At 45.4% G+C, this 27,175-nt stretch overlaps 1 protein-coding gene across 1 annotated transcript in view; it reads left to right on the top strand.

Annotated features, from left to right (window-relative positions):
• The window catches only part of KIRREL3 (kirre like nephrin family adhesion molecule 3), a 759,605-nt gene that overhangs the window by 11,333 nt on the left and 721,097 nt on the right, over positions 1–27,175 (top strand). The window contains exon 2 of the mRNA XM_084611890.1: positions 18,995–19,295. Within this exon, the coding sequence (XP_084468016.1) occupies positions 19,241–19,295 (55 nt within the window). The 5' untranslated portion in view covers positions 18,995–19,240. The remainder of the gene's footprint in view (positions 1–18,994; positions 19,296–27,175) is intronic.

Genomic DNA, 27,175 nt, shown 5'->3' with positions numbered 1-27,175 from the left:
CCACCAGTACTTCGCCTCCTGGAGTATGGCCTATAATTGTCCTGGGGAAAGATAACAAGGCCAGGTAGGATCACGGGCATGGTTTAATTGCACATAATAAAACACCGCCTTGACTCTCCTGAGACGAGAGGTGTTTTGTAGTAAATTAAGAGATGCCAAGCCTACCCAAGGAGTATTGGGTAATGCTGCTCTCTTGCCATGGGGAAGACTCCATTGCTGACAATTATACATGCAAGAAGCAGGACTTCCCTGTGCCTGGGCTTCTATTCTGAGGGGCAGAGGAGAGGGTGTGCTGGCAGGGGATGGAGCTTTTTCCTCTCAGGCCACAGCAATTTTCAGATACTCAAATGCTTGCCTTTCATCACACAAGAAAAGACTGAACGCAATGCACAGAGGCTCCTAAGCGTCCAAATACAGTATAATTATTACAGATTCTCACCCTCTGGAGAGCTTCATAACACTTCAGAAACACTAACCAATCAGGTATCAAACCACTTCGGGGAGGCAAGTTAGATTGCACTGTTGTGCAGATGGGTAAACTGAGGCACCAAGAAATGAAGGGAGTTACTTGTGGTTAAATATTGAGTCTGTGGCAGAGTTCAGACTCCATACCTTCACTCTAACCACTAGTCTACACTGCTTCCCCATTAAAAGCAACCACATGGGTAGGTGCAGTGGCAAGACCCTGCTTTGTCTATATTTCCAAACTCCATATCCCTGTGCCTACCTTTTTTGCATTGATTTGTCCCCTTGGAACTCATTGTCAACACCAGCAATGCTGAGTCAGCACTGCTGGCTTTTGGGGAAGGAGGGGGACAGTGACTGATCAGCCCCAGATGACAGTAGTTACAGTTTGCCTTTGCAGGCATTAAAACAGTCCCTGAGCTGAAGGTAGCAGTCTGTGACCCTTAGGGAGGCAGAGCAATGTATCAACTGTGCATTCCCCTTGGAGCCAATAATCCTCCATGATCACACATAATGAATTCCAGTAAGAACAGCGAAGGACTCCACTACGAGCGGAGTTTGGTTTGATTTATAAACAAGAAAGGAGATCCCCACATTGCTTACCCTGAGCATTTACAAATCAGGTATCGGGGAGGCCCCCCCCAAAATCACAAGACTGGCACGAAATCATAAGATTTTTAAATAATACATTTTGTCTTATTTTTATCTTTCTTCTAGTTTCTGAGCCTTGAGGGGGCAGCTGGGTCAGGTTTTCAAACTTTTTACCACCAACACCAGGGCTAGACGTTTTCTTAGAATCTTATCTTATGTTTAGTAACACATTCCCATGACTCCAGGAACTGGGGCTTTGAAATAAACACTAGACATTGTGTGACTCATGATAAAATCATAGTGTTGGATCCGTGCCCAGATCCAGTCTCATACTTTGCAGGCACTTCCAAGCCAAACCTGGATCAGGATCCAAACTGGGAAAATGGTCCCCTTATAAAACCCAAAGGATCCAACCACCCAGAAACTGGTTACCACTTGCCATGGAGGCCATGCCACAAACAGACAAATCCCACACATACTTCTAGAAGAAGCATCTTCCTCTGAAGCAGCTGGTATTGGCCATTGCTGAAGACAAGTTACTGGACTAGATGGCCCAGTGACCTGACCCAGTCTGGCAATTCTACGTCCCTAAGTTCTTGCTCACGAATTGTCTTTAGTTTGTTCACTATCTGGAACGAATAGTTCACAGAGCAGACTTCAGCCTCTGAGTCTGGACAAGCCACAATCCAGTTGAAAGCGAATGTTCATTCGATTAGTCCATACTTGGAATTCACCACTTGAACTGTATGATTCTCCACCATGGTTACAGGGTATTTCCTCTGTTTCCTGATTGGATGATTTTAGAAACTGCTTCTCCCTGGGCCTGATTAAACAACTCTTAGTTAAGAGCTGGAAATTCACTCACTACTCACAAGAAGGTTCCTCTTTATTTCCTCAGATGCTCCAACTTTCCAAAACTCTCCAGAGCCTTCAAGATTGGGGGGTGGGACTAGGGTAGGGTGACCAGACATTCCAATATTAGGGATTTTGTCTTATATAGGATCCAATAATCCCCCCATTCCAGTCCCAATTTTTTACACTTGCTATCTGGTCACCCTATATTAGGGACTGATTCCAGGCACCTCTTTTTCCTTCCACATGCGACTTTTCCTCCTTATGACCTACCAATGGTGATTGTAAGGGACAGTCTCTTTACTATATATGTGTACAGCACCTAGCATAATGTGGCCCTGATCTTTGACTGGTGCCCCTAGTCACTGTTACATACAGATAGTAAAGAATCATTATTGGTCGCAGTCATGCATGGGCGCACGTACACCCACGTGCGCATGCACACACATGTATGTACGTATGTGCTGTGGGAACATCCGTGCACACCAAAACTCTTCCTGGTTCTAGCCTGGAACAGAAGTACTGAAATATTACTAGGAAGCTGCTTTCACCATGTTTCCAACTAGGTCCAAGTCAGGAAGTGCCAGAATTCTTCCATGAAATCCTGTTGGCAAGGTGAAATGTCCCAACCACTAACGTTCAGAGTAAATGCTCTAGTAAACTTCTGAACAACTGCGTGGTGAGTCTCAGGGGGACTGGGAGTTCAGCTAAGTATCTAGGAGCTTGGAAGCTCCTCCCAACTTCTTGGGACTGCCAACCCTGAGCTGGAAATCTTGCCAGAACAGACTGTCTTATTGCATTTCTGGGGTCAGGCCAGAGGCAACTGCAAATTGAAAATGAATGGAGAGGGAATCAATTAACCCAGCTTTATAGAAACTGGGTTCTGGGTTTTGTTGATGCTGAGTGACTGCTCCAGTATGGTTCTTATCAATTTATCCAAGTCTTGCTCTTATGCCCCGTTCTCCAGGACCCACATAATGTATGGAGAAAAGAGAGCCAGCTTCTTCCCCTTCAAAAAGCCATGATTAGAACTGGTCAGAAAAGAGGTTTTTGTGTGCTCATTCTCCACTATGGGCCAGGCTCTCTGGGTAGACTACTTCTCCCATGATGCAACACTTTCACTCCTCTTGATAAAGCGGTACACTATAGGACTCCCTGGGTTTGGTGCATCATGGCAGATGCAGTCTGGCCAAAAAGCAGAATGGGTGCATAAGACAGCTGTATGATCACTGACTGACATAGCTGGCAGAAGTCTGTAGTACAGACATGGTCTTAGTCATGTTCACACTGGGCCTTTTATCATCATGTCCACCTGAGTGTAAATTTCTGCCTGATCAGAATCCTCCATTCAGCATTTTAAATGTGAGTCTATAACTAGATCTAGATCCCAACAATTGTACATTGGTCTTATTATTTACCAGTAATGCTTTTCTGAATCAGACCTCTTGCGATTCACCCACGGCTGGTAACTGTTAGCCAGAGTTACGACCTCCGTACAAATTAATGTACTAAAAGAAAGAAAAGAGGGTAATCGCCTTATAAAAATAGCATGGACATTTGCTTTCTTTTTCACGGGAACGCTTACATTCAAGGCTAACTTGCATGCTGCAGAACCCTTGCCATGGTATTGACAAGACTTTTGGGAGAGAGGACTTTTCTCTATTTTTCTAACATAGCAATTCCTTGTTAACATAATAAGATTAAGTCTTGTGCCACAATCAAAAAGCAGGTTTCAGTGGTAGCCATGTTAGTCTGTATCAGCAAAAAAAAACAAAAAACGAGTCCTTGTGGCACCTTAGAGACTAAAATTTATTTGGGCATAAGCTTTCATGGGCTAGAACCCGCTATCATACATCTGATAAAGTGGGTTCTAGCCCATGAAAGCTTATGCCCAAATAAATTTGTTAGTCTCTAAGGTGCCACAAGGACTGCTCAGGTTTTTTTAATCAAAAAGCAGTGCTTTCTCCAAGCCTAGACATTATCGCACCCTTCACCATGTTTACAAGGATTTTTAAAAATAATTTTAAAAAATCTTGTAATCTTGAGATAAATATAACCGTGTATAATCTTTCCATTTTTCTCCAATCTGATTGCAGTGGTAGCCAAAGGACGTGGGCCTAATTAAAGTGCCAATCAAGTAGAATTGAGATTTGTTGTTTTTATACAAATGCTTTTTTTCAACCATTCCAGACTCACTGATCTTCCAGCAGCAGTACAGCCAGCAGTCCCTTCCTTGACTGCCAAATCCAGACCAGGATTTATGGAGACCCACCGGATGACACTGGGTTCAATGTAGAGCTGGGAGTAATTTATCAGCCAAAAATGTTTTTGTTGAAAATTGCAGATTTGGCAACTCTGAAAATTTGGGGAATTTATGTTGGTTTTGTCTAATTGTTTCATAACAAAAAGTAAACAAAAACATTCCCCAAAAATCTAAATATTTCATTTTGACATTTTTGAAACAAAACATTTTGATTTTGTTTTTTGTTTGAAACAACTTTATTTCCAGATTCCTTTAGTGTTAATTTAAAACATTCAGGAACATTTTAAAAGGGTCAAAATCACAATAAAATGCTTCGATTTTGTCAAAACAAAAAGTTTCATTCAACCTGAAATGATCTTCTTTTTACTTTTGAATGCACTGAAAATTTCAAAATTTTTCATTTTCAGCCTGACCTCAAACAAATTCTTTTCTGTCTTTTCAAAATTGCCAACAAACCAAAAAAATCCAATCTTGGCTCAGCTTTAGTTAAGGGCTACTTAACTAGAGAGAACCACAGGGTCTGTCTGCATTCAGCACCCTTAATGAGAATTCTCCTTTATATTCTGTCCAGGTGAGTCCTGACTCTTGTCTACCATGAGGGACAGTAACGATTTTTCTTTTGTTATTGTTTTTCAGTGATGGGTGAATCTCTAAACGTTCAGAGATCTAATTCTGTTGCAATTAAAAGAATTGCAGATCCAACCACTGGGACATTTAAAATCTACATCTGAATTTTTACAAGAGGCAAATACATTTATTACTAATTATATATATTGTGGTGGTGCCCAAAAGCCCAAAAACAGGATCAGGCCCCTACTGTGTTAGGTGCAGGACAGACACGTTGGTAAACACAATTCATGGACCCTTGAGTCACCACTGAAAGTTCAGATGCTTATCCATAACATAGCCAGATCTACCAGGATCTCCTGGGTCCGCAGAACTGGAGCTGGAAATCTTATAAGAACAGGCTCTCTTACAGCATTGCTTATACTTTCTGCTCCCAGATAGACCGGGGATAACCCTGAGAAAAGCTGTTCTCTTAATATTTTGGCACTTATACTTTGAGTCACAGACAGATGCAGGACATGCAATACGTTGAGCTTGTGTGCGTGTGCGTACGTGTACCAGGGAGTATGGACTGGGAGGCACTGCCCTTTGGTGGATAGAACTAAAACTTCTCAGCTGAGTGTCATAGGCCCCACATTGCTATAGTTAATAGAGATTACCTGGCAATTCAAGTGGCAGGGAAACAAGAGTCTTGTAAATCCTACCCCTGCAATTGCCATGAGTGTCTGAGTGTAGAGCATAATGATAATGGCACATTCCCTAGGAAAACACAGATTTATTACAAAAACAGTGGCCAAATTCTGCTTGATGAGCACAGACAGCAATTTACAGGTGCAATCTGATGCAAGACAGGTTTAAACACACAGGAGTGTTTGTGAACAAAGCTGCAGTGGCTTAACATTACACTTTAAGGGTTTGTTGACACACGGATGTTGCACCACTTGAACTAAAGGTGTGATTTTTAAGCTGATTTAGTTAAACTGGAGCAAAAGTCTTCATGGACATACTTATTTTGGTTTAAACCAGGCGTATTTTGGTTTAGCTAATGTCAATTAGCAACAGATTTAAACTAACCTGAAGTAAGCGCGGGTTGCGCCTGTTTAACTAAAATGGTATAAAACCAGTTCAAGTTAAACCAATGAGGCTTGTGGACAAGGCCTAAGAATAACCAGTGCAAGTGTGCACGCAGACCAGCTATGCAGGAGATTGTTCATTCCCCACTCCCTGCACTGGCTCATAATCTAGTGCCACCATACATGAGTTTTACAGGGCCTATCTAAACACATTGAGTGAACCTCCCCGATTCCCTTACATATGTGTGCCTATATTCATGGATCTCTTATGGGCCCTATACCCCTACCCCGAGAACCTCTGCCCTGGTTACTCAACAACTCAGGACATCCTGGCAATGGCTGAGATCACAGAAATTTGCTTCCTTTTATGTCAGAGGGGCTGGTTTTGTGGGGAGAGGCATTGGACTGAAAGAAGAGAGATCTATGTTTATTTCTGAGCTCTGCCACAGGTTTTTGTGTGACCTTGGGCAAGTCACTTAATTCCCGTGCCTCAGCGGGGAGGGGGGTAGTGATCATTCCTTTCACCCATTCTTTATCTGTTTTATCTATTTAGATTGGAAGCTCATTGGGGCAGGGATTCTCTTTAAATATGTGGTTTTACAGTGCCCCCACACAATGGAGCCCTGGTTTCAGTTGCGGTCTGTAAGCATTCTTATTATTTATTATTTGCATAGCCATAGCAGCTAGGAGCCCTAGTCACAGACTGGATCTTTTTCACAAAGGCCAGATAGTGAAGGGGTTGAAGAGAGCTAGACTCATGGAGCAGCATATCATGGGATTCACAGGTGCTACTGATGTAGTGTTATATCTCTAGAGATGCTCATGTATGTGAAACTGTGGCAACTCCTCACTTAGAACCATCTTACATTTACACTAGAAATGTGTCCAGGACAGCATGTTTAATACCTTTATTTTGCAGAGAGAAACTGCTGCAGGGAGTTAAATGACAACAATGGGGTGGGGCTATCCTCCAATACTATCCCGGAGCATTGATTCTGATAGTGATGCATAGGGAAGAGGGACACATGCTGAATTGCACTTCTTGCCTACCTCCATTTTTATATCATGCGCATCACCAGCACCTTGAACTGTCCCTGGAGGCTATCCATCCAAGAAATGGCCTGGCCCAATGTTGCTTCGTTTCTGAGACAGGATGAGCTCACAGCCAGGAGTGGGACGCTAAGTGTTCTTGCCTTGCTTGCCTGAAACAAAATGTCATCAAAGCTCTTTTAGTGTATTTAACCCTGTAAGTCTCAAAGCATTTCTCTCATGGTGACTGTGTTTCTAGGGCCTGCGTATCTCTCCTTGTATTGTTCCTAGACCTCCTGTAGGAGAGTTTATCAGGTGCCACAAGCAGAGATTTTTTGGCAGCTGTCCATGCAGTAGAGAGAGCTCAGTTGCACCCTGTTATCTGGTTTACTAGCCTTTGTCAGGGTGATTTTCAAAGGGGGGATCTACTGGGACATGTAGCAGGGAATTGGAGCATTCTGTGCAGGATGCTCTTCAGACCAGGAACATTTTCAAAGCAGACATTAAGCGGGGCAGAAGTTCTGAAAATGCATCTCATGCTGTGGGTACCCAGGCTACTGGGAGTTCTGTTTAGCCTCCAGGCTTTTCAAGAGGCTGTTATGGTATGTTTTTGCGTATGGTATCAGCGACTGCTGTGCCTACCTGTTGGCAAACGTGGAAGTGTCCCTACCTTGCTCTTGGACTCTCATATGCAGCAGGGAAGGCCAGCAGGGTCCCTTTGGTGACTGCTGGGCAATGTGAAGATTCCAGGAACATACAAGGCATTTTTTGCTCAGATGAGTGTGGCCACTTTATCACATTAGTTATCTGCCTGTTTGGAAGAGCTGCTGGAACAATGCGTTGGGAAAGGTGCCTACACCAGATTAGGCAACATCGTTGAACTGAAACGGATACATCAAAAATAGGCATTGTCAGCAGCATCCGGACATAATCACCCAAGGGACACAGATAACTCTCGGTGTGCTCCCACCCTGCCTGGGCCTCCTGGAACATTGCACCATTGAAAGTTGAGTGCCTGCCCCAAATCCCATGGGCTCATGAGTATGGCACAGGCTCCTGCCGTCCATGCGTGGAGTTCTGTGTACCCATATGCACAGCCCAGACTAGCCACTGCGCCAGCTGAACCTCCTTGCACTCGCTAGCAGGCTCAGACGTCCCAGCATATGATATCCTCAGAACTCAGTGTGCCCATTGGCCTGAGCCACCCCTTTCAGTGGGTCCTGAGAGCCAGTGCATCTCTATCCCTCCATCCCAGGGCTGTTCACACAATCCTAGCACCTAGGAATCCTTTTAACAGGTCCTCAGAACTCAAAGCACCCTCCAGAACCTAGAAACATTCAGGATGTGCCCAGAGCTCCCCCGACACATCTGGGGCCTCCCAGAGCATGCCCAGCACTGCTCTGAAACAGCTCTTAGCGGGGAAAAGCAAGCTGGGCGCTGCCATGCAAATGAGCCAGGCAGAGCATTCAAGCATCCTGTCAAGCAAGAAATATCCCCGCACCCCTGCTGAACCAGAGGCTCCATTGTGTGACCTGCTCTCTTCTGCTCTCTCCCTGTCTGCCTCCCTGCACGCTTCTGGGGCTGCTTCTAGTTCATGGAAAGCCCTGATATCCAATTCACTGGGCTAGGGCATGACTCAGCCTCCTGGAAATATCAGCAATCAAAATAGATTGTGTCCATCTACTGGCGAGAAAGAGGAAGGTTGGACAAAGTTGACAAGATCATTGCAGTGCAGAGGAAAGAGAACCAGTACCAGCCCATAGCACCCATAGGTGCAGGACCTACAGAGGGTACCAGCTACAAAACCAATACACTTCCGAAGCCCAGACAGCACAGGATTCAGGAACAAATGGTGCACATTAAGGGAAAGTCCCTCCAGGTGAAATACAACTCCCATGTTACAAGCAAGGGAATACGGTCAAGACACAGCGTCAGTATCATCCTGGCTCTATGCATCTTCACGACTCAGTCAGGGCACCGGGAGGCTGGCAGCATTTGAAAGTCAATTGCAAACTGACTTCTGCCCTGTGATCGGGTCAGGATTTGCCCCAAGTGTGTTAGAAAGGACAACCTTTCATATAGGGCCAAATGTAGGTTTGCTCCACATGTGCCCTAAAATGGGCTGTAGCATATGCTGCCAAAGCGGCAGTAATGCAGACAGTCTTGGCAGCATTCCATCTGCAGATGGTTCCTGCTCGGACCAGAAGGATGAAGACAGGGCTATCACTGGGGTCGCAATATCTGCACATATTTATGAGGACAAAGGGCCAGATTTGCAAAGGTATTTAGATGGCTGTATGTACAGAAAGGTGCCTTTGCCACTTCTGAAAATCCCACAAGACGCCTATCTGTATTTCCAGGTGTCTAAATCCCTTTGAAAATCTGACCACCACCCCCCCCCAAGCCTTTAGCTGCTTGCCCCTGCCTTGGAATGGTCTCTAAGGTCCCACTGGAGCAGCTTCTCCATGGATTTTAGGAAGGTGGGCTGGCCTAGCAATGGAATAGCTCAGAGCCTGGCTTTGGAGCTGGTGGATTCTCGGCGAGGAACACACGTCTTTTACTTAGTGGGATTTTCCTCGCAGCTTTTCCTGCATGAGGATTTAGGGTGCAGTGGTTACATCCTCACTAGACAATAAACAGAAACAAACCCAGCCCAGCTCTGTGCAGATCTCCCTTCTGCTGAGACTTAGCTCTTCTTGGGCTGTTCCCTATATTCCCTGAGAGCTGAATTTAGTTACTATGGCCAGTAGAATGGCCTGGTGGATGGGGTCCCAGATGAGGAGCTAGGCGACTTGGATTCTTATTCCTGCCTCTACCACTGGTCTGCTGGATGGCCTTGCACAAGTCACTTTGTTACTCAGTTTCCCCATCTATACCATTAAGGTAATGCCACTGACCCACCTTCATAAAGTGCTTTGAGACCTTTGGATGACAAGCATTTATTTATTATTCAGTACTCCACCCAGCCCATTATGCTGTCTATACCCTATCACCACCCCCATGCTGGTTGAGGGTGTTGTGATATGTTCCTGCCAGAATGCACCTCATAGATTGTAAGTTTCACCTCAGCGCACCCAAAGCACCAATCACTTTTAGTACTTCTATTCTCTATGCATTTCATGTCATTGATTGATTGATTTTAAAACCTCACTATTGTAACCTTTGATCACAGCAATGGGTGTTTATTTGAATGGAATTTGTTATTGTTTCCCACAAACTCTCAAGGAAACACAGATACATTTTTTTTCGTACTATGAAAGTTCGCCAACTTTCAGGAGAGGGCAAAGTGTCCCAGCTGCATTCCTCTTCTGAACATTACAGCAGTGGCTGGGCCCCACAGTGCCATGGGGTGTCTCTTTCTGCACTGCTCACATGCACAGGAAGAGACAGCTGCTGCTCTGGAGAACTTTATTCTAACTTGACAAGCATCATTATCCACATTTGACATGAGGAGACTGAGGCACAGATTCTGAAAGGTATTTAGGCTCCTCACTTCCAGGAGATCTGGGCCTAATTGATTTGTCCATGGTCAGGCAGGAAGCCTGTTGCAGAGAATTGAAGCCAGATTTCTTGAGCCCCAGTTTAGTGCCTTAACCACTAGACTACCCTGCCTCCTTTGAACACCATCACTTGGCCAACACATTTTTAAAAGGTGAGAAAAACATTTTACAAACCATAGCAGGGAAATGTGTGATTTACCCCTTCCATGTGCTTAAAAAGAGACACCAACAAAATCTACCTTGGCTTAAGCTGTCCTGCTGTTCAGGACCCATTTCCTGTCAATCTCACTCCTATATATTTTTTTTTAAATTTTGTCATGCTGCTTTATTTTTTTATCCACAGCATTTTACAGCATTCTGTTTCCTGCCCTCTCCAGTAAACAGGCTAACATTAGTCAGCTGCATCAGAAAAGTGCCTGCTTTTGCCATCTTCTGATGTTTTGCATCTATTGCACTTGTCATTGTAGGATCAAAAAAAAAAAAAAAGGCAGAATTCTCCCCTCTGGCCATCAGCAGCCAAGGAGACAGATTAGACACATGACCAAAAAGGGCTATAAAGAACTATTCGCTGAAAGGAGGGCTTTGCCATCTGGCACCCCTGTGTGACCATTCCAGCTGTTTGAGAGCACATGGAGGTGGAGATGGACATTATAATGTGTCCATTGCTTGTCCAGGAGATGATATAGGATGACATCTTGGTCTCATTGAAGTCAATAGCAAAACTCCAATTCACTTCATCCTGGCCCGGATTTAATGCAAAATCTCCCTGTTGCATTAATTGGTGAAATTGCACCATTAGGCTCCAGTCCTGCAAGGAGAATTGCATTGATGGAAGGCGATGGGACTCTACGGGTGTGCAGGGCTCCCCACCATCACAGGTGTATCATTGCAGGTCAGCCCGTGCCCCACACGATCCCTACCCCTCCCTCTACACAGCTCTGCAGTCCTGGGCCACCCAGGCCCTCTCAGAGGTCCAGAGAGGCCCTGGCCACTTCCAGCTTTTGAGGCCCCTAACCATAATAAAAATAAAAAATGATGATACATAAAAACAAAATAAGGCACCAAAAAAGAGTGAGACATAATTTGAATATTTTTGATTTAACAAATGCTTTTCTAGGCTTTTTTTGTGCAAATGCACTAATTATTGAGGAAAAAGCTATCTTTCGTGCAATGTCACAGTTGATATTAAGTAGATATTAAGCCTGGCAAGCGCTTTTGACTCTCTTGCGATTCTTGAACACGTTTAACATGCTCTGATAAAAGTGGGTCATATTTGCTGAGAAGCTCAACTATGCCTAGAAAGTTTCTATTTGCACGATCACCAGTACGTTGACTTGAACCAAAGAAAGCCAATCCCCGCTCAGAAAGGAAAAGGATGACATTCAGGATGCACTCAAGAAGTTTTCCAGTTATTAGTTTCTGTAGAGAGTTCAGTCAAGAGTAAATTCTCAGCTGAACTTTCAGCTGATGCTGCCCTACTGGCTGATTTCCATGCAACATAGTTTTCTTTGTGTGAGATTGAACTCTCATATGATGGTATTCGGTCTTTCAACTTTCTCCAAACTCTGTTGATGTTCCATCCTGATTGATCAGAGAGAACTGATGCATTTGCAGCACTTTTGTTCAAAATGGAGCAGAGTTCACAATACAGAGATTGTTTTTCTGTACTCCAGCATAACCAGTCTTTTGTGCAGGTCTCACCATTTGGAAGAGTTTTTGTCAGCAGACAAGTAGGGAAAGCTTGATTATAAGCATCTCGTGGATTGTTACCTGGAATTTCAAAACAACTAATTTGAAGAAAAGATTGCATTTGGGCAGCATTGCTCTTGTCAATAATTCCAATGTCAGTCACAGTCAAACCTGTAGTACTCATGAATTGCTCTTGGTGCGTAAGATCTACATCTTCCTGTTGCTGTTGAGTTTCTTGATCATACACAGGATCTTCTGCTGCATCTATTACTGTTGGCACATCTCCTTCTTGACTCGTGTCCTCATGTTCAGGTATTGGCATTGAAATATTACCTGTTGCAGTTGCAGAGTTTTCATTGTCTGTAGCATTGTTTGTTGGGTAAGGTGTGTTTTCCAGTGGTTTGAGAAATGAAGTTATTGGCTTTGAGCTCTTAGCTGCTGCTTCACTCAGTTGTTTTCGCCATCTCTTGCTTGCACCACTTTCAAATCTCCCCTTCATAGTGATCTATCTGGTCAATATGTAGCCTATCCACACTTGAAATATTCTGTTGTAAATAAGTAGCTTATCTACACTTTAAATCTTCTACTGTAAACATGTACGCAAATGCTGAAAAGACTTAAAACGAAGGAATACTAATTAAGAACACAAAATGAAACAGTCAGGTTATTATCCTTGTCACTGAATCAAAACTCAAGCATGCAATTTATAATATAACAGGCTGAGCTGAAGACAAAGGGATGACATATATGTATAGTAAACACAGACACGGATACAGACAGAGGGATAATGTCCAAAAATTTCAAATGTGTGTCCTCATGAAACTTATTGTACAAGATTCTCTCGCAAATTTTCACCTTGAATCTGGGCCTATAGACTATGAAAGCCTATGATGATGGCCAAGCTACAAAGTAGGACTCAACCAACCAACCAACCAACTAACCAATCACCGCTTTTAGCTACCATATGAAAATAATAATGAGGAATTCTCACACATAAATAATTCCTGGGTCAACTAGACATAAAACTATAAAGACACTAAAATGTAACAATTCTCTATCTTTCAACACGCATTTGATCCACCACCAGCCACTCGTAGTGGTTTGTTTATATAATCAGCTGATCTGAGAGGACAAGTTCATCACCATCTAATCTTGTGCCATCAGAACCAATATATTTTTATTAATATTTATGAACATTTTTAACTCTTTAATATGACAAAATTTATATCAGTTAACAAAAATTTATGTCTTTTACCAGATCACATCTCTTATTTGCTTAAATTTGCAGCTCTAAGATGAGAGAATGTGTCATATTTTGGTCCGATAGGGATGTGCATAAAAACAAGTTGCGAAACTTATCAAATGCCAAAAAATTAACAAGTGTCTAAATGTGAGGCCCCCTTTGAGCTTGAGGCCCAGGTCAAATGGCCCTCCTGCCCCCCCCCCCAACCCCGATTGGACTTGGGGCCGCCACACTCTGTGCTGTTCCAATCCTGAGCCTCCAAAGACCTGACTGTCCACTCATGTTTGGGGGGAATGCGGTGCTAGCCGCAAACATTTAGAGTCACTGCTCAGAATGGCCCCTAGCAGGTGTACAGCAAGGACATAAGAGTCTGATAAAGAAGTAAAGAGAGTCTTGCATTCCATGGTGTCCTGGAGCCCTGTAATCCTGATGCCCTTCCCACATTGTTTTGCCTGTGGCCCTCCGTCCTGCACCAACTTTGCTAGCCCAATCTTTTGTGAGCAAAGAAATGGGCCAAAAGCAGCTTTAGAATTCTGGACCCACTGGAGTTTTCTGATTGACCCTAGATAATTTCACAGTCATGGGCCAAATTCCACTCTCATTTGCCCATTTAAATCTGGGGGAACTCCACCAAGTTGTGCTGCTTCACACCATCATAACTGAAAGCAAAATTTGTCTCTACGGCTCTAATGGGCTCCTCGGATTCCTTGTGTTTATGTGGTTTTGTTCCATTTAGTAAGAGCAATACGACTCCTGGCAGCTCATTTCCAGGTGATTATGGCGCCTCTCAGCTGGTTAAAGTCACTCATCTTTTGGCTTTCTGCCTTCTACCAGTAACTAGCACCATTTAGAACTTCCTGACTTCCACTTGCAAGAATTGTGTCCAAGTCATTCAGACATTTTACTCCATGTGGTTCAATGCTGCTCAGGTTTTGTTTGACATTTCAAACCTGTGCAAGTTTAATTAATCTCTACATCCCCTTTGCACTTTGCAGGGCTAGATGACACAGTGGTTAAAATGCCTACAGAAGTTTGTGTCCTGTCTTCACTAGGGCTCCCACCTCTCACACCAGTGGAGGTGGTGAACTGATGGTCTCAAGATGTGGAATTTTACAAAAAACAACCCAATGCATGGCCTTTTTCTGGAATTTGATGTTTTCCTGGTTTTCAGATGAGAAAATGAAGGGAAAAAAAGTTTTCAGTTTGTCAAAAATAGAAAATTTCCACACACAAAAATTGAAAAATGAAACCTTTTAAATTTTATTTTGAAATTTGTCACAGAAAATGCTATTTTCCAGGCAGTTCCAGTCAGTGTACTTATTCCTATTTTACAGGTGGTGAACTGTACAGAAGAGACAGAGATGCAGGGAAGTTAAGTGATGTGCCTGTGATCTCCCAGCAGGCCAATGGCAGAAACAGGAACAGAACCCCAAGACCTGATTATCCCATTAGCCGGTCTCACACAAACTCTAGTCAGAGTTGTATGCATACAATGGATAATTAGGTCCCACATCTCCTGATTCCTAGCCCAGTGCTTTGTGACCCCTGCTGCACCTGACAACAGGCACAAAAGTAACAGTGCTGCTAGAAAATAAAGTCATGCTTTTGGGAGGAGGAAGGTGGAGAATGTTGCAAATCATGAACTCAAGTGAAAAGAAAATCGCAACCTTCTACAGGGTGACTGCGTGTCACAAGGAACCATGGTTACTGTGATGCCATCAGGGATATGTATATGTGCATGGCATTGGCACAGTCTCAGCAGGTCTGGTAGTCACAGGGCTTAAGAAGAAAACAGTGGGTTGTCCTTGTTAGATGATAACATACTGATGCCTGTTTTAGGCCAGGCCTATACATAAATACAGCTCTATGCCAATTTAACTAAAAGTATGATTCTAAACTGATTTAGTTAAATTTGTGCCACTTTGTGTGTGGATAAATCAATAGTTCATAAATCAATTTAAACTGGCTTCTGTCAGCTTAGCTTGTAAACAGAGAGGTGCCAGCTAAATCAATGTCAGTGCATCCCCAGAGAGATTTGCACATAGACAGACCCTGTTGCCTGGCTGTTGGTGACTTTCTGCAGATATAAGTATAAACCCTAGGAGAACTCTGCCATTTCCTTTTGAAGTTCACCTTTAAGCACAAAGGCACAGCTGTAAGTAATTAGATTGCAAAGCCATAATTACTGTATAATGCTCATTTTATAATTACATTCAGTGCCCCCAAGTGCCCCCTTGCAGTTTCAAATGGATACAGAATTCTTCCTCACTTCCTGTCTTTAATCATTGTACAGCGTAGCTGTGTGCTGCCTAAAAGCTGCTGCGTTCCACCCCAGAGGTGGCCAATGGTCAGTAGTAGGGGATGAGATCCCTGGGCAGGGTTTGTGTTTCCTTTTAGTTACTATTGCACAGGTGATTAAGATGCCACCCCCTTTCCAGACAATAAATGCTATAGAAATGTTAGATAATATTTTCAGGCTCATTATGAATTACAGGGGTCTGTGATGGGGTGCAGTCCTCATGTGAACCAGGAAAGGGGTTCAGCCCATTCAGTGGGCAGAAAGTAGGGAACTAGCCATCAAAGACTGCCTGGCTGAACAGAAGGGCTGGCAGCTGTGGCTTGTTGGGCTGCTAGGGTTTGGAACCATGTCATCTAATTGGGGGAAGTCATGAAAAGGAAGCAGAGTGCCTGCAAGGCTGGGAGTGAAGTGGTGCTGTGTCCCTGGGGAAGGAGAGGAGTGGGTTTTTTTTGTTTTGTTTTCTCCCTAACCTAGTCTATCTAGGGGAGTGCTGGGGCAAGGCATTATTTGTTTGTCTAGTAGCATGAAGGCTGATACTCCAGTATGACTTGTTTCTTTGTTTGCTTTGTCTTCCCTTTGCTAAAAGCAAGTGCTTGGTGTGGGTGCTGAGCATAGGTATCTTTATTGGGCTTCGTGTGGCCCAGAGGCTCTTTACCTTTTAAGAAGGCTAGAATGGTTCTTTCCCCTAGCTCACCTGCTCTTGATGCCTGGCTCAAAGGGGCTTTGATGCTCACCCCTGTGGGTGGCTGGTGGCCCAAATTGCTTCTGTGGATGGAAGGGATTTTTTTTTCTGGGAGAGGGAGAGTGTGATCTATACAATACAGCCCCGCCCCCAAGCCTTTCCCCTGGCTTCTCTGTGGGGATGGGGGTCCTGAGTGTATGGGGAGGAAGTGAGGCTGTGGGACTAAGCATTTTAGCTGTGCTGTCACCTCTGTGTAGCTTCTCTAGCAGTTGTGAGTGGTCAGCCCTGAAAGCCCCTGCCCCTGGATTAGACAGGTGTGTGTTGTCCCTCTCTAGCTGCCTGGCATCTCCTCCGTCGGCACCACCATTTGCAATGCAGAGATGCAAAAAGAAAAGGAGGAGTTGTGGCACCTTAGAGACTAACCAATTTATTTGAGCATGAGCTTTCGTGAGAGCAACGTTTCACCCTGAAAGCGAAACTGCTGCTGCATTTCTGCTTTGCAGTACCTACTGGAGTGGAGGGAACCAACCTGGGGAAAATAAAACTTCTCCTGCCTCATGTAGGATTCCTGTGTCCCCTAGAGGTGGGTTTGTATGGAAAACTTTGCTCAGAGCCCTTGCCCCTAACTCTGGGGAAGTTAAATCTGCCCAGCTATAACCATCACAAATGTAGCTGGGGCAAATCATGTTTCTCTGCTTTGAACAGCAAAGCAGTGGCCACCACCTGCAGTGTAATGAAATCTAAGGAAAATGGCACCAAAAAATCTGCAAATTCTGAATAAACCCCTTGGAACAATGTTCGCTCTGCAGAAAAGCCCAACATCCGTGGCCCCACAAAGTGTATAAATATGTAGAATATTGCAGAGGAGGTGAGATACCATTGGGCAGGTGCAATTGTGCAAAAGCTTCTGGTTGCTCAAAGCAAGTGTTATCTGCCATCCCTACTGACTTGGCCACTGGGTACACCAATGCCCTCTACTGGATAAAATTAAAGAGCAGCTTAACTGTATGTCATAAGCCCTATAGTGCTGAGGTAGTGGAGAATCTGTCAAGTATGAGAGGCCTGTGCTTCAGGATAGGAGGTTGTAAGCTCTATTCTCTTTGACCTGAGGGTCATGGTGCACATCTGTTACGTAAGGTAGCCAATAGCTTTAGATTTGCGACTGTATTCTGTTAGCAAAGAGTGGTGGTGATTCACTAGCGTCACTTTGTGCAGCATCTTTTATACGAACTGTCACACAGCTCCCTAGAACTACATAATACAGTTCGGGTATGGATTGACTATCTTGCACCCTGCAGATAAATATAGCAAGGGGAAACAGGGCAATTGTTACCAGCGAATGAAATCTCTGTGTGGAATGAGTCTGCAGCAGAGAACGTTACATTACCTTAACACCTCTTGTGCTGAAGAATTCCAATGCACAGCAATCACTCAGCGGCATCTGAGAGACAGCCACACCTCTGGGGTGGAACACCGCAGGCAGTTTAATTGTGCGAAGCAAGAGTTTAGGATAGGATTCTATCTGGATGGGATTTAATTACCTTCTGGTGAGCTAAATTCCACACAGACAGAATCTACTTCTCTGCCAGGACACACAGCAATTGCTGTAGCACGTCAGAGGCCCGTCTATACTGGAGTCCTGCCTCTGCCTGGCCAGCTGCAAAAAGCCTGAAGTGGATGCTTCTGAAATAGCCAATTTGTAAGGGAAGTTCTTTCCTAACCACTGACAATTACTGGCTGTCCTGCCCTGAAGCAGGAAGGTTTGTATTCTTCGCACCTGCTATGCTGGTTCGAACGACGTTCCAACCTGGTGCAAGCTAGCATGGTTAGGCACTGTACAGCTCAACTTAACTCCCAAGGAAGCCTATGGGGAAAGACACCAGCTGGCTTCTGTGAAAATTAGGTGGAGCTCTGAGTGCAGCTGAGACATTGTTTCCAAACCAGCTATGCTGTAGCCATTCATTGGAGCCCAGAGTTAGCCCTGAATCTAAGCAAAGTCCTTCAGGCAGGTTGCATGGACCATGAGGATAACTGTTCTTGAGTTGTACTGTATGATCCCCTGCCTGGACAGAGCCATCCATTTTCCCCATGGATGACAGCTGCCCAGAGGCTGGAAGCTAAAGGATGGAATACTTTAGTGGGAGCAACAGGACTATAGAGTGTAGAAAATGCAGACGAGCTCATTTGCCTAAGCAAACAGTGGGATGTTCACCTGCAAGACTTTCCAAATGCTACTGGTGCAAGCTCTCCCCATGCACAAAAAAGTTAGAGGGGCTGCAAAATAGGAAAGTCACTTAGTTGCATTGCTGTTTGCCACCGGCTCTGCCTCTTCGCAGAAAGTAGCAGCCATGGGCTGTAACCCAGAGGTGATGTGGGAAACCTTTCTAGAGCAAAGGAAAAAAAAATCTCATCTGCTCCATTGCAATTGGCACATGGAGAGTTGCACATGTTTCTCGCAGCCTAAGTTCTACCTGTGATGCTCTCTCCCTGCACAAAATCCCTCCCCCAGCTGCTTTGCAAGCGCACAGAGTTCCCTGCGTTCATTTAGCAGGAGCGAAAATTATTAATCAAGTTTGCTCCTGTAAAATCAGAAATCTTCTCCCATGACAAGACATGGAGCCCGGCGGCCTGGGCTTGTGTCGGATGAAAGCAGCCCATTCTTGGGAGGGGGGAGAAGAAAAAATAACCCGCCTTTTTCATTTTTAACAAGTATTCCCTCTTTCATTGTTACTCCCCCCCAGCCCGTGTAGAAAAGATTTGCTCTGTCAGTCAAGTCCCTGACTGCTGTGGGAGGAGCTTCTGTAGAGGAGGCTGGGATGCTGAGACTGAGGATGGAGCTGCGAGGAGCCAGACAAGCAGAGGCGGCTCAGAACAACTCCATCGCAACCGGCTGCTGAGACTGAAGAGAGGGAGAGAAAGGATTGCAGGCGCTGGAGAAGCTGCAGCCCCCTGATTCCTGCTCGCTCCCCGCTGGCGAAGTCTAAGGAATGAAAGCTTTCCAGGCAGACCTGCTGCTCCTCTGCTTCTTGCTGCTCAGCCAAGGTAGGACACGGCGGTTCCTGAGTTTCAAAGTAGGGTGTGCGGGCAGGTCGGGGATGGTGGCAAGGCAGGGGTGCTGGCTCTCCTGTTGGGGAGATCAGCCAGGTGAGCCCCTGGGTTTGACCAGGAGGGTGCGATCGTATTTGGGAAAAGGTCCTTCGCTGGCAAGTGCATTCCGGAGTTCTGCTCTCTCTCAAGACAGCTCGCCTTAAAAAATGTTTACCATGCAAATGAGTTCTTTCTGCTCCAGCTAAGTTAATTAGCTCCTGTTTGTGTGTAAACACGGCTCTGAACTCCGCTTTTCCCCCACTTCCCCATTAGACCCCAGTGAGGGGTTTGCTTGTTTTCAAGGTTCGTTCACCTTAGATTGGTGGTTTTGCCTTGTTTCGGTTGGGGCAGAGCGCCTTGACGGGGGGGCTACAATTGCAAGCGTGTTTTGTGATGGAAAGAGGTGTCTCCGATGAGAGCGTGTGGGTCCCCGTGGTAGGGGTAGGGGGGATTCGGCGCTCCCTTTTGGCCGTATGCCTCCAACGCTGGAGAGAGCCGGGCAGTCTGGAGGAATTTCCCACACAACTTTGATATTGAGCAGCCGTCCCAGGCGTCGGGGAGGGGTGTTATTTCAGAGCTGCGTTGCTGGGGCAAAGCTGTTGGCCGTTACCTGTGGAATACGGAGGGTTTTGCGTAAAGAATTGGAGCTGCTTATGCCCTCTCGGAATGCCAACGCCAAGTGTTAGCTGGGTCACATGAAGGCGTTCATGCGGGACAGGGCGTGAGGTGGTTAAAAGAAACCACCCACGAGTCCATCTGTTGATTACATGAAGGGTGAAACTTTGGGGGGGGGGGAAGAGTGTAGCTTGTAAGGGGTGGCTGTTTCTCCCCCTCCCCAGCCAAACACAGGCTCGTTGTGGTCAGCCCCTGGTTGGAGGCATGACGCTCTACAGCTGTCCACTTGTTGCTTTTTCTTCTGAGCTGTGGGCCAGACCTGTCGCTGGGTGCCCCCAACACCCTGTTACCACTGACAGCGCTAAAGGGGAGAGCCATGTTTGCAATCGAAGGTGCTTCATTCTGCACAAAAGAAACACACTGTGTCTGCCGTGCCAATTTCAGGCAGAACAAATCTGAGCTCTCCTGGCACACTGGGGCAGTGGCAGGTTCAGGTATATGAGCAGTTTGGTAGCCTGGCTTTTCCTTGTAGTGTCTCTTCCCCGGCCCCCTGAGCCTCTCCAATCCCTGCAGATCAAATGGCAGTTTGTTAGCAGAGCTGCAGAAGTTTGCCTTTCGGGTCCAGAAGGGCCTTGCTCCCCCCCCACACACACTTCCCAGGCATTGTTTTTAATTAGGACTTTTTAACGAGCCTTGCTGTTTGAAAGCTGCTGTGTAGATCCACATCTTGTCTGTTTGCTGTGTGGTCTAGCTGATCTGCCTCTCTGTGGCAACCTGTTGGGAATGCGCCTCTGGTACCTTGCGTATTCCTGTTGGGTTACATGGCAGCACAGCTAACATGGCACATGGGCTGGTTCCTACTGTAAGAAGGATAAATTCATTGCCATGGAGCTGTTGCTTGCAGTGCTGAGAAATGTGACAGTCAGCAGCCGGGCAGCTAGCCCACTGGTGTGTGTCTTGTTCTATCCCCTCTCCAATCTGTGTGGCTGCTGAGGAAGGGGTAGCGCAGATCCAGGAGCCGAAGTGTATTTCCAGGACACATTGGTGCTTCCCCCACTTGGAATTCCCCATTCTGACTGCAGGGCTGGGCTGGTAGTGCTTATGCACGCCTAGGCACAGTGCCCATTGTGGTGCCGCTGATTTTGGTAGCACATGCACCCATGGTCTTAAGAGTGCCACTCGGGCTGTAGGGCCATACAGTTACCTTACTGACTGATGCAGGTGGTGTGCACCCATAGGGCAGTGACCCCTTGTGCTGGAGGGAGCTCGCAGGCAAATCCCACTTGCCTTACTCACACAAGTAGACCCAGTGAAGTCAGTGAGCCAGACCTACCCATGATATATGCAGCTGCCACTCCAGGGAAGTCAGTGGAGTTGCATTCACTTACACTAAGAGTGAATTTGGCCCAAATGGATCAGTGTGAATAGCACACACAGGAATAACACACTCCTACTTCTTCAAGTCAGTAACAGCAGATTGGCAAGGATCACATATGTATGATCCAAGAATCATGCATGGAACATTTAACTTAGGCATGGGCCTTACATGAGAATCTCAGATACCTGGAGAAGAATCAGTTAAGGTCACTGGATTTCAGCCCAAGGATTTGTTCTCAGTTGGCCCGTGCATATTTGTGGCAGGCTGGTTTGATGCTGTCCCGGGAAATGATGCCGAACAACATTGGGCTTCTGGGATGACCATACAATGTGCTCTAACCAGTGACCATACTTCCCATGGGTTTCACATCCTGGGGGTTGAGCGCATTGCCTTGGGCTGATACGGATTCCCATTATGGCTTCGCTGACCAGAGATCAGTTTGACCTCCCCATTCCCTGCCTGTGCTAGGATTTCACAGTGTGAAGTGTCTCTCTCCTTTACACACTTCTGCTTCCCTGTAGACCCTTTTAAGGCCTCTTAACGGAATAATTTTGAGACTAGCTCTACAAAGCCAGATCTCAAGTAGAGCTCCACATGTAAATGTCCAGTATTTAATCCACTGGGCCCCCACCCCACCCATCCCCTTTCTGCATTGAGAGGGATTACAGAATAATGAAGGAGGATGGTCTCTCCTGTAACTCATTCCTATGCCTTTAAAGTGTCAGAGTGAACTTTTCTTAAGGTATGGGGAGAACAAATCTCCTTCCCGTGTTTTTTATTCTCTGATTCCCCAGCAAATGGCCCCAAACCCCTGTCTTCTTGCTCTGAAAGTTGACAACTGCCAATGTTTTGTGTGTAGAGTCTCTTTAGGTTGTTTTTTGGTGTGGTGGTTGGTTGGTTTATTTATTTTTCCTGGTGTTGCTGCTTTTTCTAAGTCGTCAGTACCATAATGCCTGGTGCAACTCAGGATAAAGTCACTGTGAAATTCACCTCCTGGTGGGGGGAGATGTGTTATGCCCTTTGGTGAGAAGAGAATTGACGCTGTCATCCTAAAACATGAAACTCACTATCTTTTTTCTTTTTATCATGTCCAGTTATTTTCCCCTTCACCCAAAGGAGGTGAGGTTGGAAGAAACAAATAGCAACATGGAAGCCCCTTGCCATCTGTCAGATCCAGAGCCATAGGGAAGGTCCAGTGAAGGTGTCTTCATAGCCAAATTCCAAACATGCTCTGCACTCAAGTGGAATTTCACAGTGAGAGCCGATTAATCTTCTGTGTTAAATCCATCCAGGGTGTGTGCCAGGAATCATGGCCTGGTGCAACAAAACATCAACAAACAGGTGGAAGTCTGCAACTTAGCTTTAAAACAAGGCTTGGGTTGGGTTGTGTGGGCTCTCAGAGCCAGACACCATGAAGTGGCTCAGTCATTGTAGAAGAGCATTTATAAATGCATGGGAACCAGCAGTGTGAGCCCTACAATCTCATTATGATCTAACCAACTTCCAAGGAGGGGCTATGGAAAATCACCCCCTCTCCCTGGAGACCAGTCTAGGTGCTGGCACGGGAGTGCTCCTTAGCCACCTTTTCCCATTATTGCCTTGGTCCCCCCCCCCCTTGGCTTAGTGCCTCCTTTGATGTCATCCCAGTCCACATAGAACAGATGTCTGCTTCTCTTCCATCTCTCGAGTGCCTCCTTAACCCATGCCCCTGTCAGGAAACTTTCCTCTGCAGAAGTGATCTGGCATAGGTGCCACTTGGTTGGAACTCTTGTGCCAGCGTCTTGCGTCTGTTTTACTGTAAGCTCTGTGGGGCATGTCCTTTGGCCAGGTTCTGATCTCAGTTACCCTGGTGTAAATCTAGAGTGACTAGACAGCTGCCAATGAAGTGTCTATCTGGGTGTTTTCAGATCAGAAAATAGCCCTTGCCCTCAAGGATCTGAAGTGCCCTATTTGCCTATGGATCTCTGGCTATCTGTTCTTGGGACGGTAAAGTCCAGGCTCTGTAGGAGCTGTACATAGCTTTTCCCCCTCTGCCTTGCTTTGAAGAGATTGCAGTCCTTGCAAAGGACTCGTTAAAATCAAACCAGGACCCTTTGCCACAGGTCATTTTATTATTTGCAGTGTGTGAACATTAGCGTGACTAGTCGTCAGACCACAGGTGACAAGGGCAATGCAATTGTGAGGTTAAGCTGAGAAGGGAAATCAAGCCAAATCCAGGTACAGCAAGGGGCTGGGAATACCCAGCTGAGGCACTTATCCAATCCTCTACCTGTAATGCTATGATAGAAGAGAACAGAGTCGATGGGTGATGGTGAATGGACCAGAAGCTTGCAGAATGGTGCTGATACAAAAGAAAGGTGAACTTTTGACAGGGTTGTATAAATAGATTTTCATGTAGGGCTGGTGACTTAACCATTCCTCTCTGTACATTGTCTGGGGGGGACAGGACATCTGGGGTGGTGCATGCAGCATGAACCTTGATGCCACAAATGGGAGAAGATCCAGAGAAGGATCCTTTGCTGAAAAGTTCTGATAACACAAGTTCTGGACTCTATTCATGGTCGTCTTGCCCTGTAGGGAGTTGGGAGAGCCTTTCTCGGGGGCTTGCTGGTATATTCGGTGGTATTCCCCATGCAGGGCAGAGAATTTCCATGCTCCAGAGATGTTTATGGAGAAGTAAAGAGAAATTAATGCATCAGGTCTTGGAGAAAGGGGTGACCTCATAGCCTGTCACCAACACCAAATGAGGAGGGGATTATTTTTCAGTCATTAACAGTGAAACAAGAAGTAACTGCTTACAATGACAGAGGATGGGAAATCCTGCTGATAAGGTACTTCCCCTGGGAGTGCAAGGCAAGACTACATTGGGGGGGAAACGAGAATCAACTCTATTAGAAATGTAAAAGGGCTGCAGCATCATTGCTCTCCTGTGCTTTGTCCAATCCGCTTCTGCATGATTCTGATGACTGGGTTTGCACAAACAAATGGGTAGGTGGTAGAAATTCATCAGTAGGGCCTGCAGTGAGATTCACTAGAGGACCAAAGATGCCTTTTTTAAGCTAGATCTGTACCACCAGCTGCATTCCGTCATAAAAAAGGGTCACTGGCCTTTCATTGAGACCCTCATTACTTTCACAGAGCAAGGGAATTCCAAGTAATGGCTCATGTCTTGAGGCGAATGCTCCATTTGTAACTGGTCTCCCTGTGCTACGGTTAGGCAGAGGTCTCAGGGCACTGTACATGGCACAGTACATCTTACATGGTGCAGTACATCTCAGGCAGGTGTCATTACTTTTGTCTTGTGTTTCCTGGATGCCTCACTGTTACTTTAAAGGGACATCAGTCAGGTAAAATTAGTATAGATAGAAAATCCTGACCTGTGGTACTAACACCTTAGATTAGTAGCTCCCAATCTTTTCCCATATTGCAGCATAAAATATGATCTGGGTTTTTTCTCTCTCCTGTAAAGTCGGGAGGAGTTTGGTTGGGACCTTGAAACCTGCCCACAACCCACAGGTGGAGAGCCCATGTTGTACATTATTAAATCACAAATATTTTTTTAATATCCAATACACTTTTCATCATTGATGGCGCAAGTTTCCTTGTTTGTCTCTGCTTGCACAAATAGAAAACAGGTTAGTCAGTTTCACTTTTTGTTTTATTGTCTCTTACATTTGGCTTATCATGCGCTTGCCTGATGCTGCAGTGTTTGGATTGAAAAGTCTGCAGGGGAACGGCTATGAGATCATCTCTGTTGGATGTAGGCTTTACCAGACCTACACTGTTTCCAATTTGATCCAACAGTGTCCATTTAAAGATGATCAGCAAAGTGACATTACCAACCCCAAAAGCAGAGCAGGGAGAGCTGTCTAAAGAACTCCTGGTTCCATAGTTATGTGAGGGATGGATCTGCCTCTTACTGTACAGCATTAGTCAAAATTTAAAACACGCTTTTTGTACACCGTTTAGCAGCTGATTGTGCACTTGCTGGCTCTCTTTAAATGTCACGGTATTAGTGGGAGGTAGAAGATTTGTATAGTTAGATTCAGCCACCAGCTCTACGATAAGATCTCATCTTAATTTGTTCATTCAGCACCCCCACATAAGAAGAAAACTACAGCAGTAACCCCAAAGCCTGCTGTAGCTGTAGAATATTGTAGTACTTGCTTTTAAAAGGGCATTCACATAACTGCCATTCATTAACACTAATGTGACCCAATCAGGTCTTCAGCTGAGAATAGTAGATGCCTCAGTGTATGGAGTAACTGGGAACTGTGTTCCGTGGAGTATGCTCACACAATGGATAATTAAGCACTGCATGCAAGGAAAACTTTGGTAGGCTGGGTTTATTGCAGTATTTTTCTATACAGTAAAGGGAAGATTCATCCCTTGCATCACTGCATTGAAGTTAATGGAACCACACTAAGGATTGATTTGGCCTGATGCCTTAGTGGCTGAAAATTCCACTTATTGTGTGGGGTGAATTCCATTAAATAACGCTGTGGTCCTGTTTGAGGATATACAAATATCCTGCAGGAATGGAGTGTTCAGGGTCTGGAATTCATACAGAAGGGCATGAGGGATCTTAATAACTACAGTCTAAAAATACAGACTAAAAAATTCTTTCCTAACTGGTGGCCTTTCTCATGGGTACTCTCAGGTGGGAGGGGATCAAAGCTTTGTGCCATGGAACCAAGATGATGATTCTTCCATGAAGAAGGAAGTGAGTGTGAACTGGTGAAAAGTTGTAAGGCTCTTCTGTCCACCCCTGCTGTTCTGGGCACATACCCTTCCATTTTCATCATTAACTCAACATTGCTTAACTCCTGAAAAGAGATCAGAAGTGAAGGGCCTGGATTCTTTCAATTTCTTTTTTTCTCTCCAGTGGTATAAATGAGTATTCAGGCAGTATGCTGCCAGGAGTCAGTAAATGTCAATATTGGGTAAGTGTTTCCTTTATATCACTGCAATTTAGCATAAGCTGCTTGGAAACAAATGTCTCCCATAAGCATGCGATGTTTCCGTAAGTACACAGTCAACAGTACTATGAGGATTAAATAAATGTCAGCACCACTTGTATACTCAGTAAGAAGTTAAGACAGCTGAACTCGCATAATGGCCAGCCTGGGTATTGCAGTGGTGGGATTACTTTGCTACTTGTGATTTCCTGCAGCAAGAGGGCAGCTGGAAGTAGCCATTTTTGAGGAGTGGGGGGGAGCCATCCGGCTTTTCAGAAGGGTGCAACAAAAGGTGATGGGGACTCAAAATTGCACTTGGGAGGCTGATCACTCACCAGTCTGGCAGGCTGTAAATCATTTCAGGAGGTGGCCAAAGAAAAGCAGCTAGATTTTGCTGTGAAAATGGCACTTTTCTTCTCCCCTCCCCCCCCCCCCCCCAAATTGCCAAGTGGATGAAACTCAAGGATTTGCTCTTTCCCCTGTGGGAGTATTCTTGACATACACATTCAGTTCTACACCAGCAAGGACAAAGCTTTCACCCTGGTCATAAATATGCTGCCAAAATGCTGCCTCTTGGGACGTTCCTGTCCCCCACTTAGTTGAGAGGGACTAAGAGTTGGTGTGACCTGCACTGGCCTAAAATATGACCAGTTGGTGCCATCTCTTTGTAGGTGGTGCTACAGGCTGATCCACTCCAGCCTTATATTGCTAGCTGGGCTGTGGCTAGTGATTTCGCCACAGGCTGGCTGGTGGATTATAAATCTAGTCTTCCAAGGAGGATGGGCTGAGGCCTATAGTGTGGTCGCTAGCACAGCAGATGTCACCGGACCAAGCTATTATAGTTTGGATAGGAGACCAGGTGAAAAGCCAATTGCGCTGTGAAC

Source organism: Lepidochelys olivacea (genome assembly GCF_965140295.1).
Source record: "Lepidochelys olivacea isolate rLepOli2 genome assembly, chromosome: 22".
NCBI classification, from domain to species: Eukaryota; Metazoa; Chordata; order Testudines; family Cheloniidae; genus Lepidochelys; species Lepidochelys olivacea.
The sequence above is the reverse complement of the archived record's forward strand: the minus strand, read 5'-3'. Positions and strand labels throughout refer to the sequence as shown.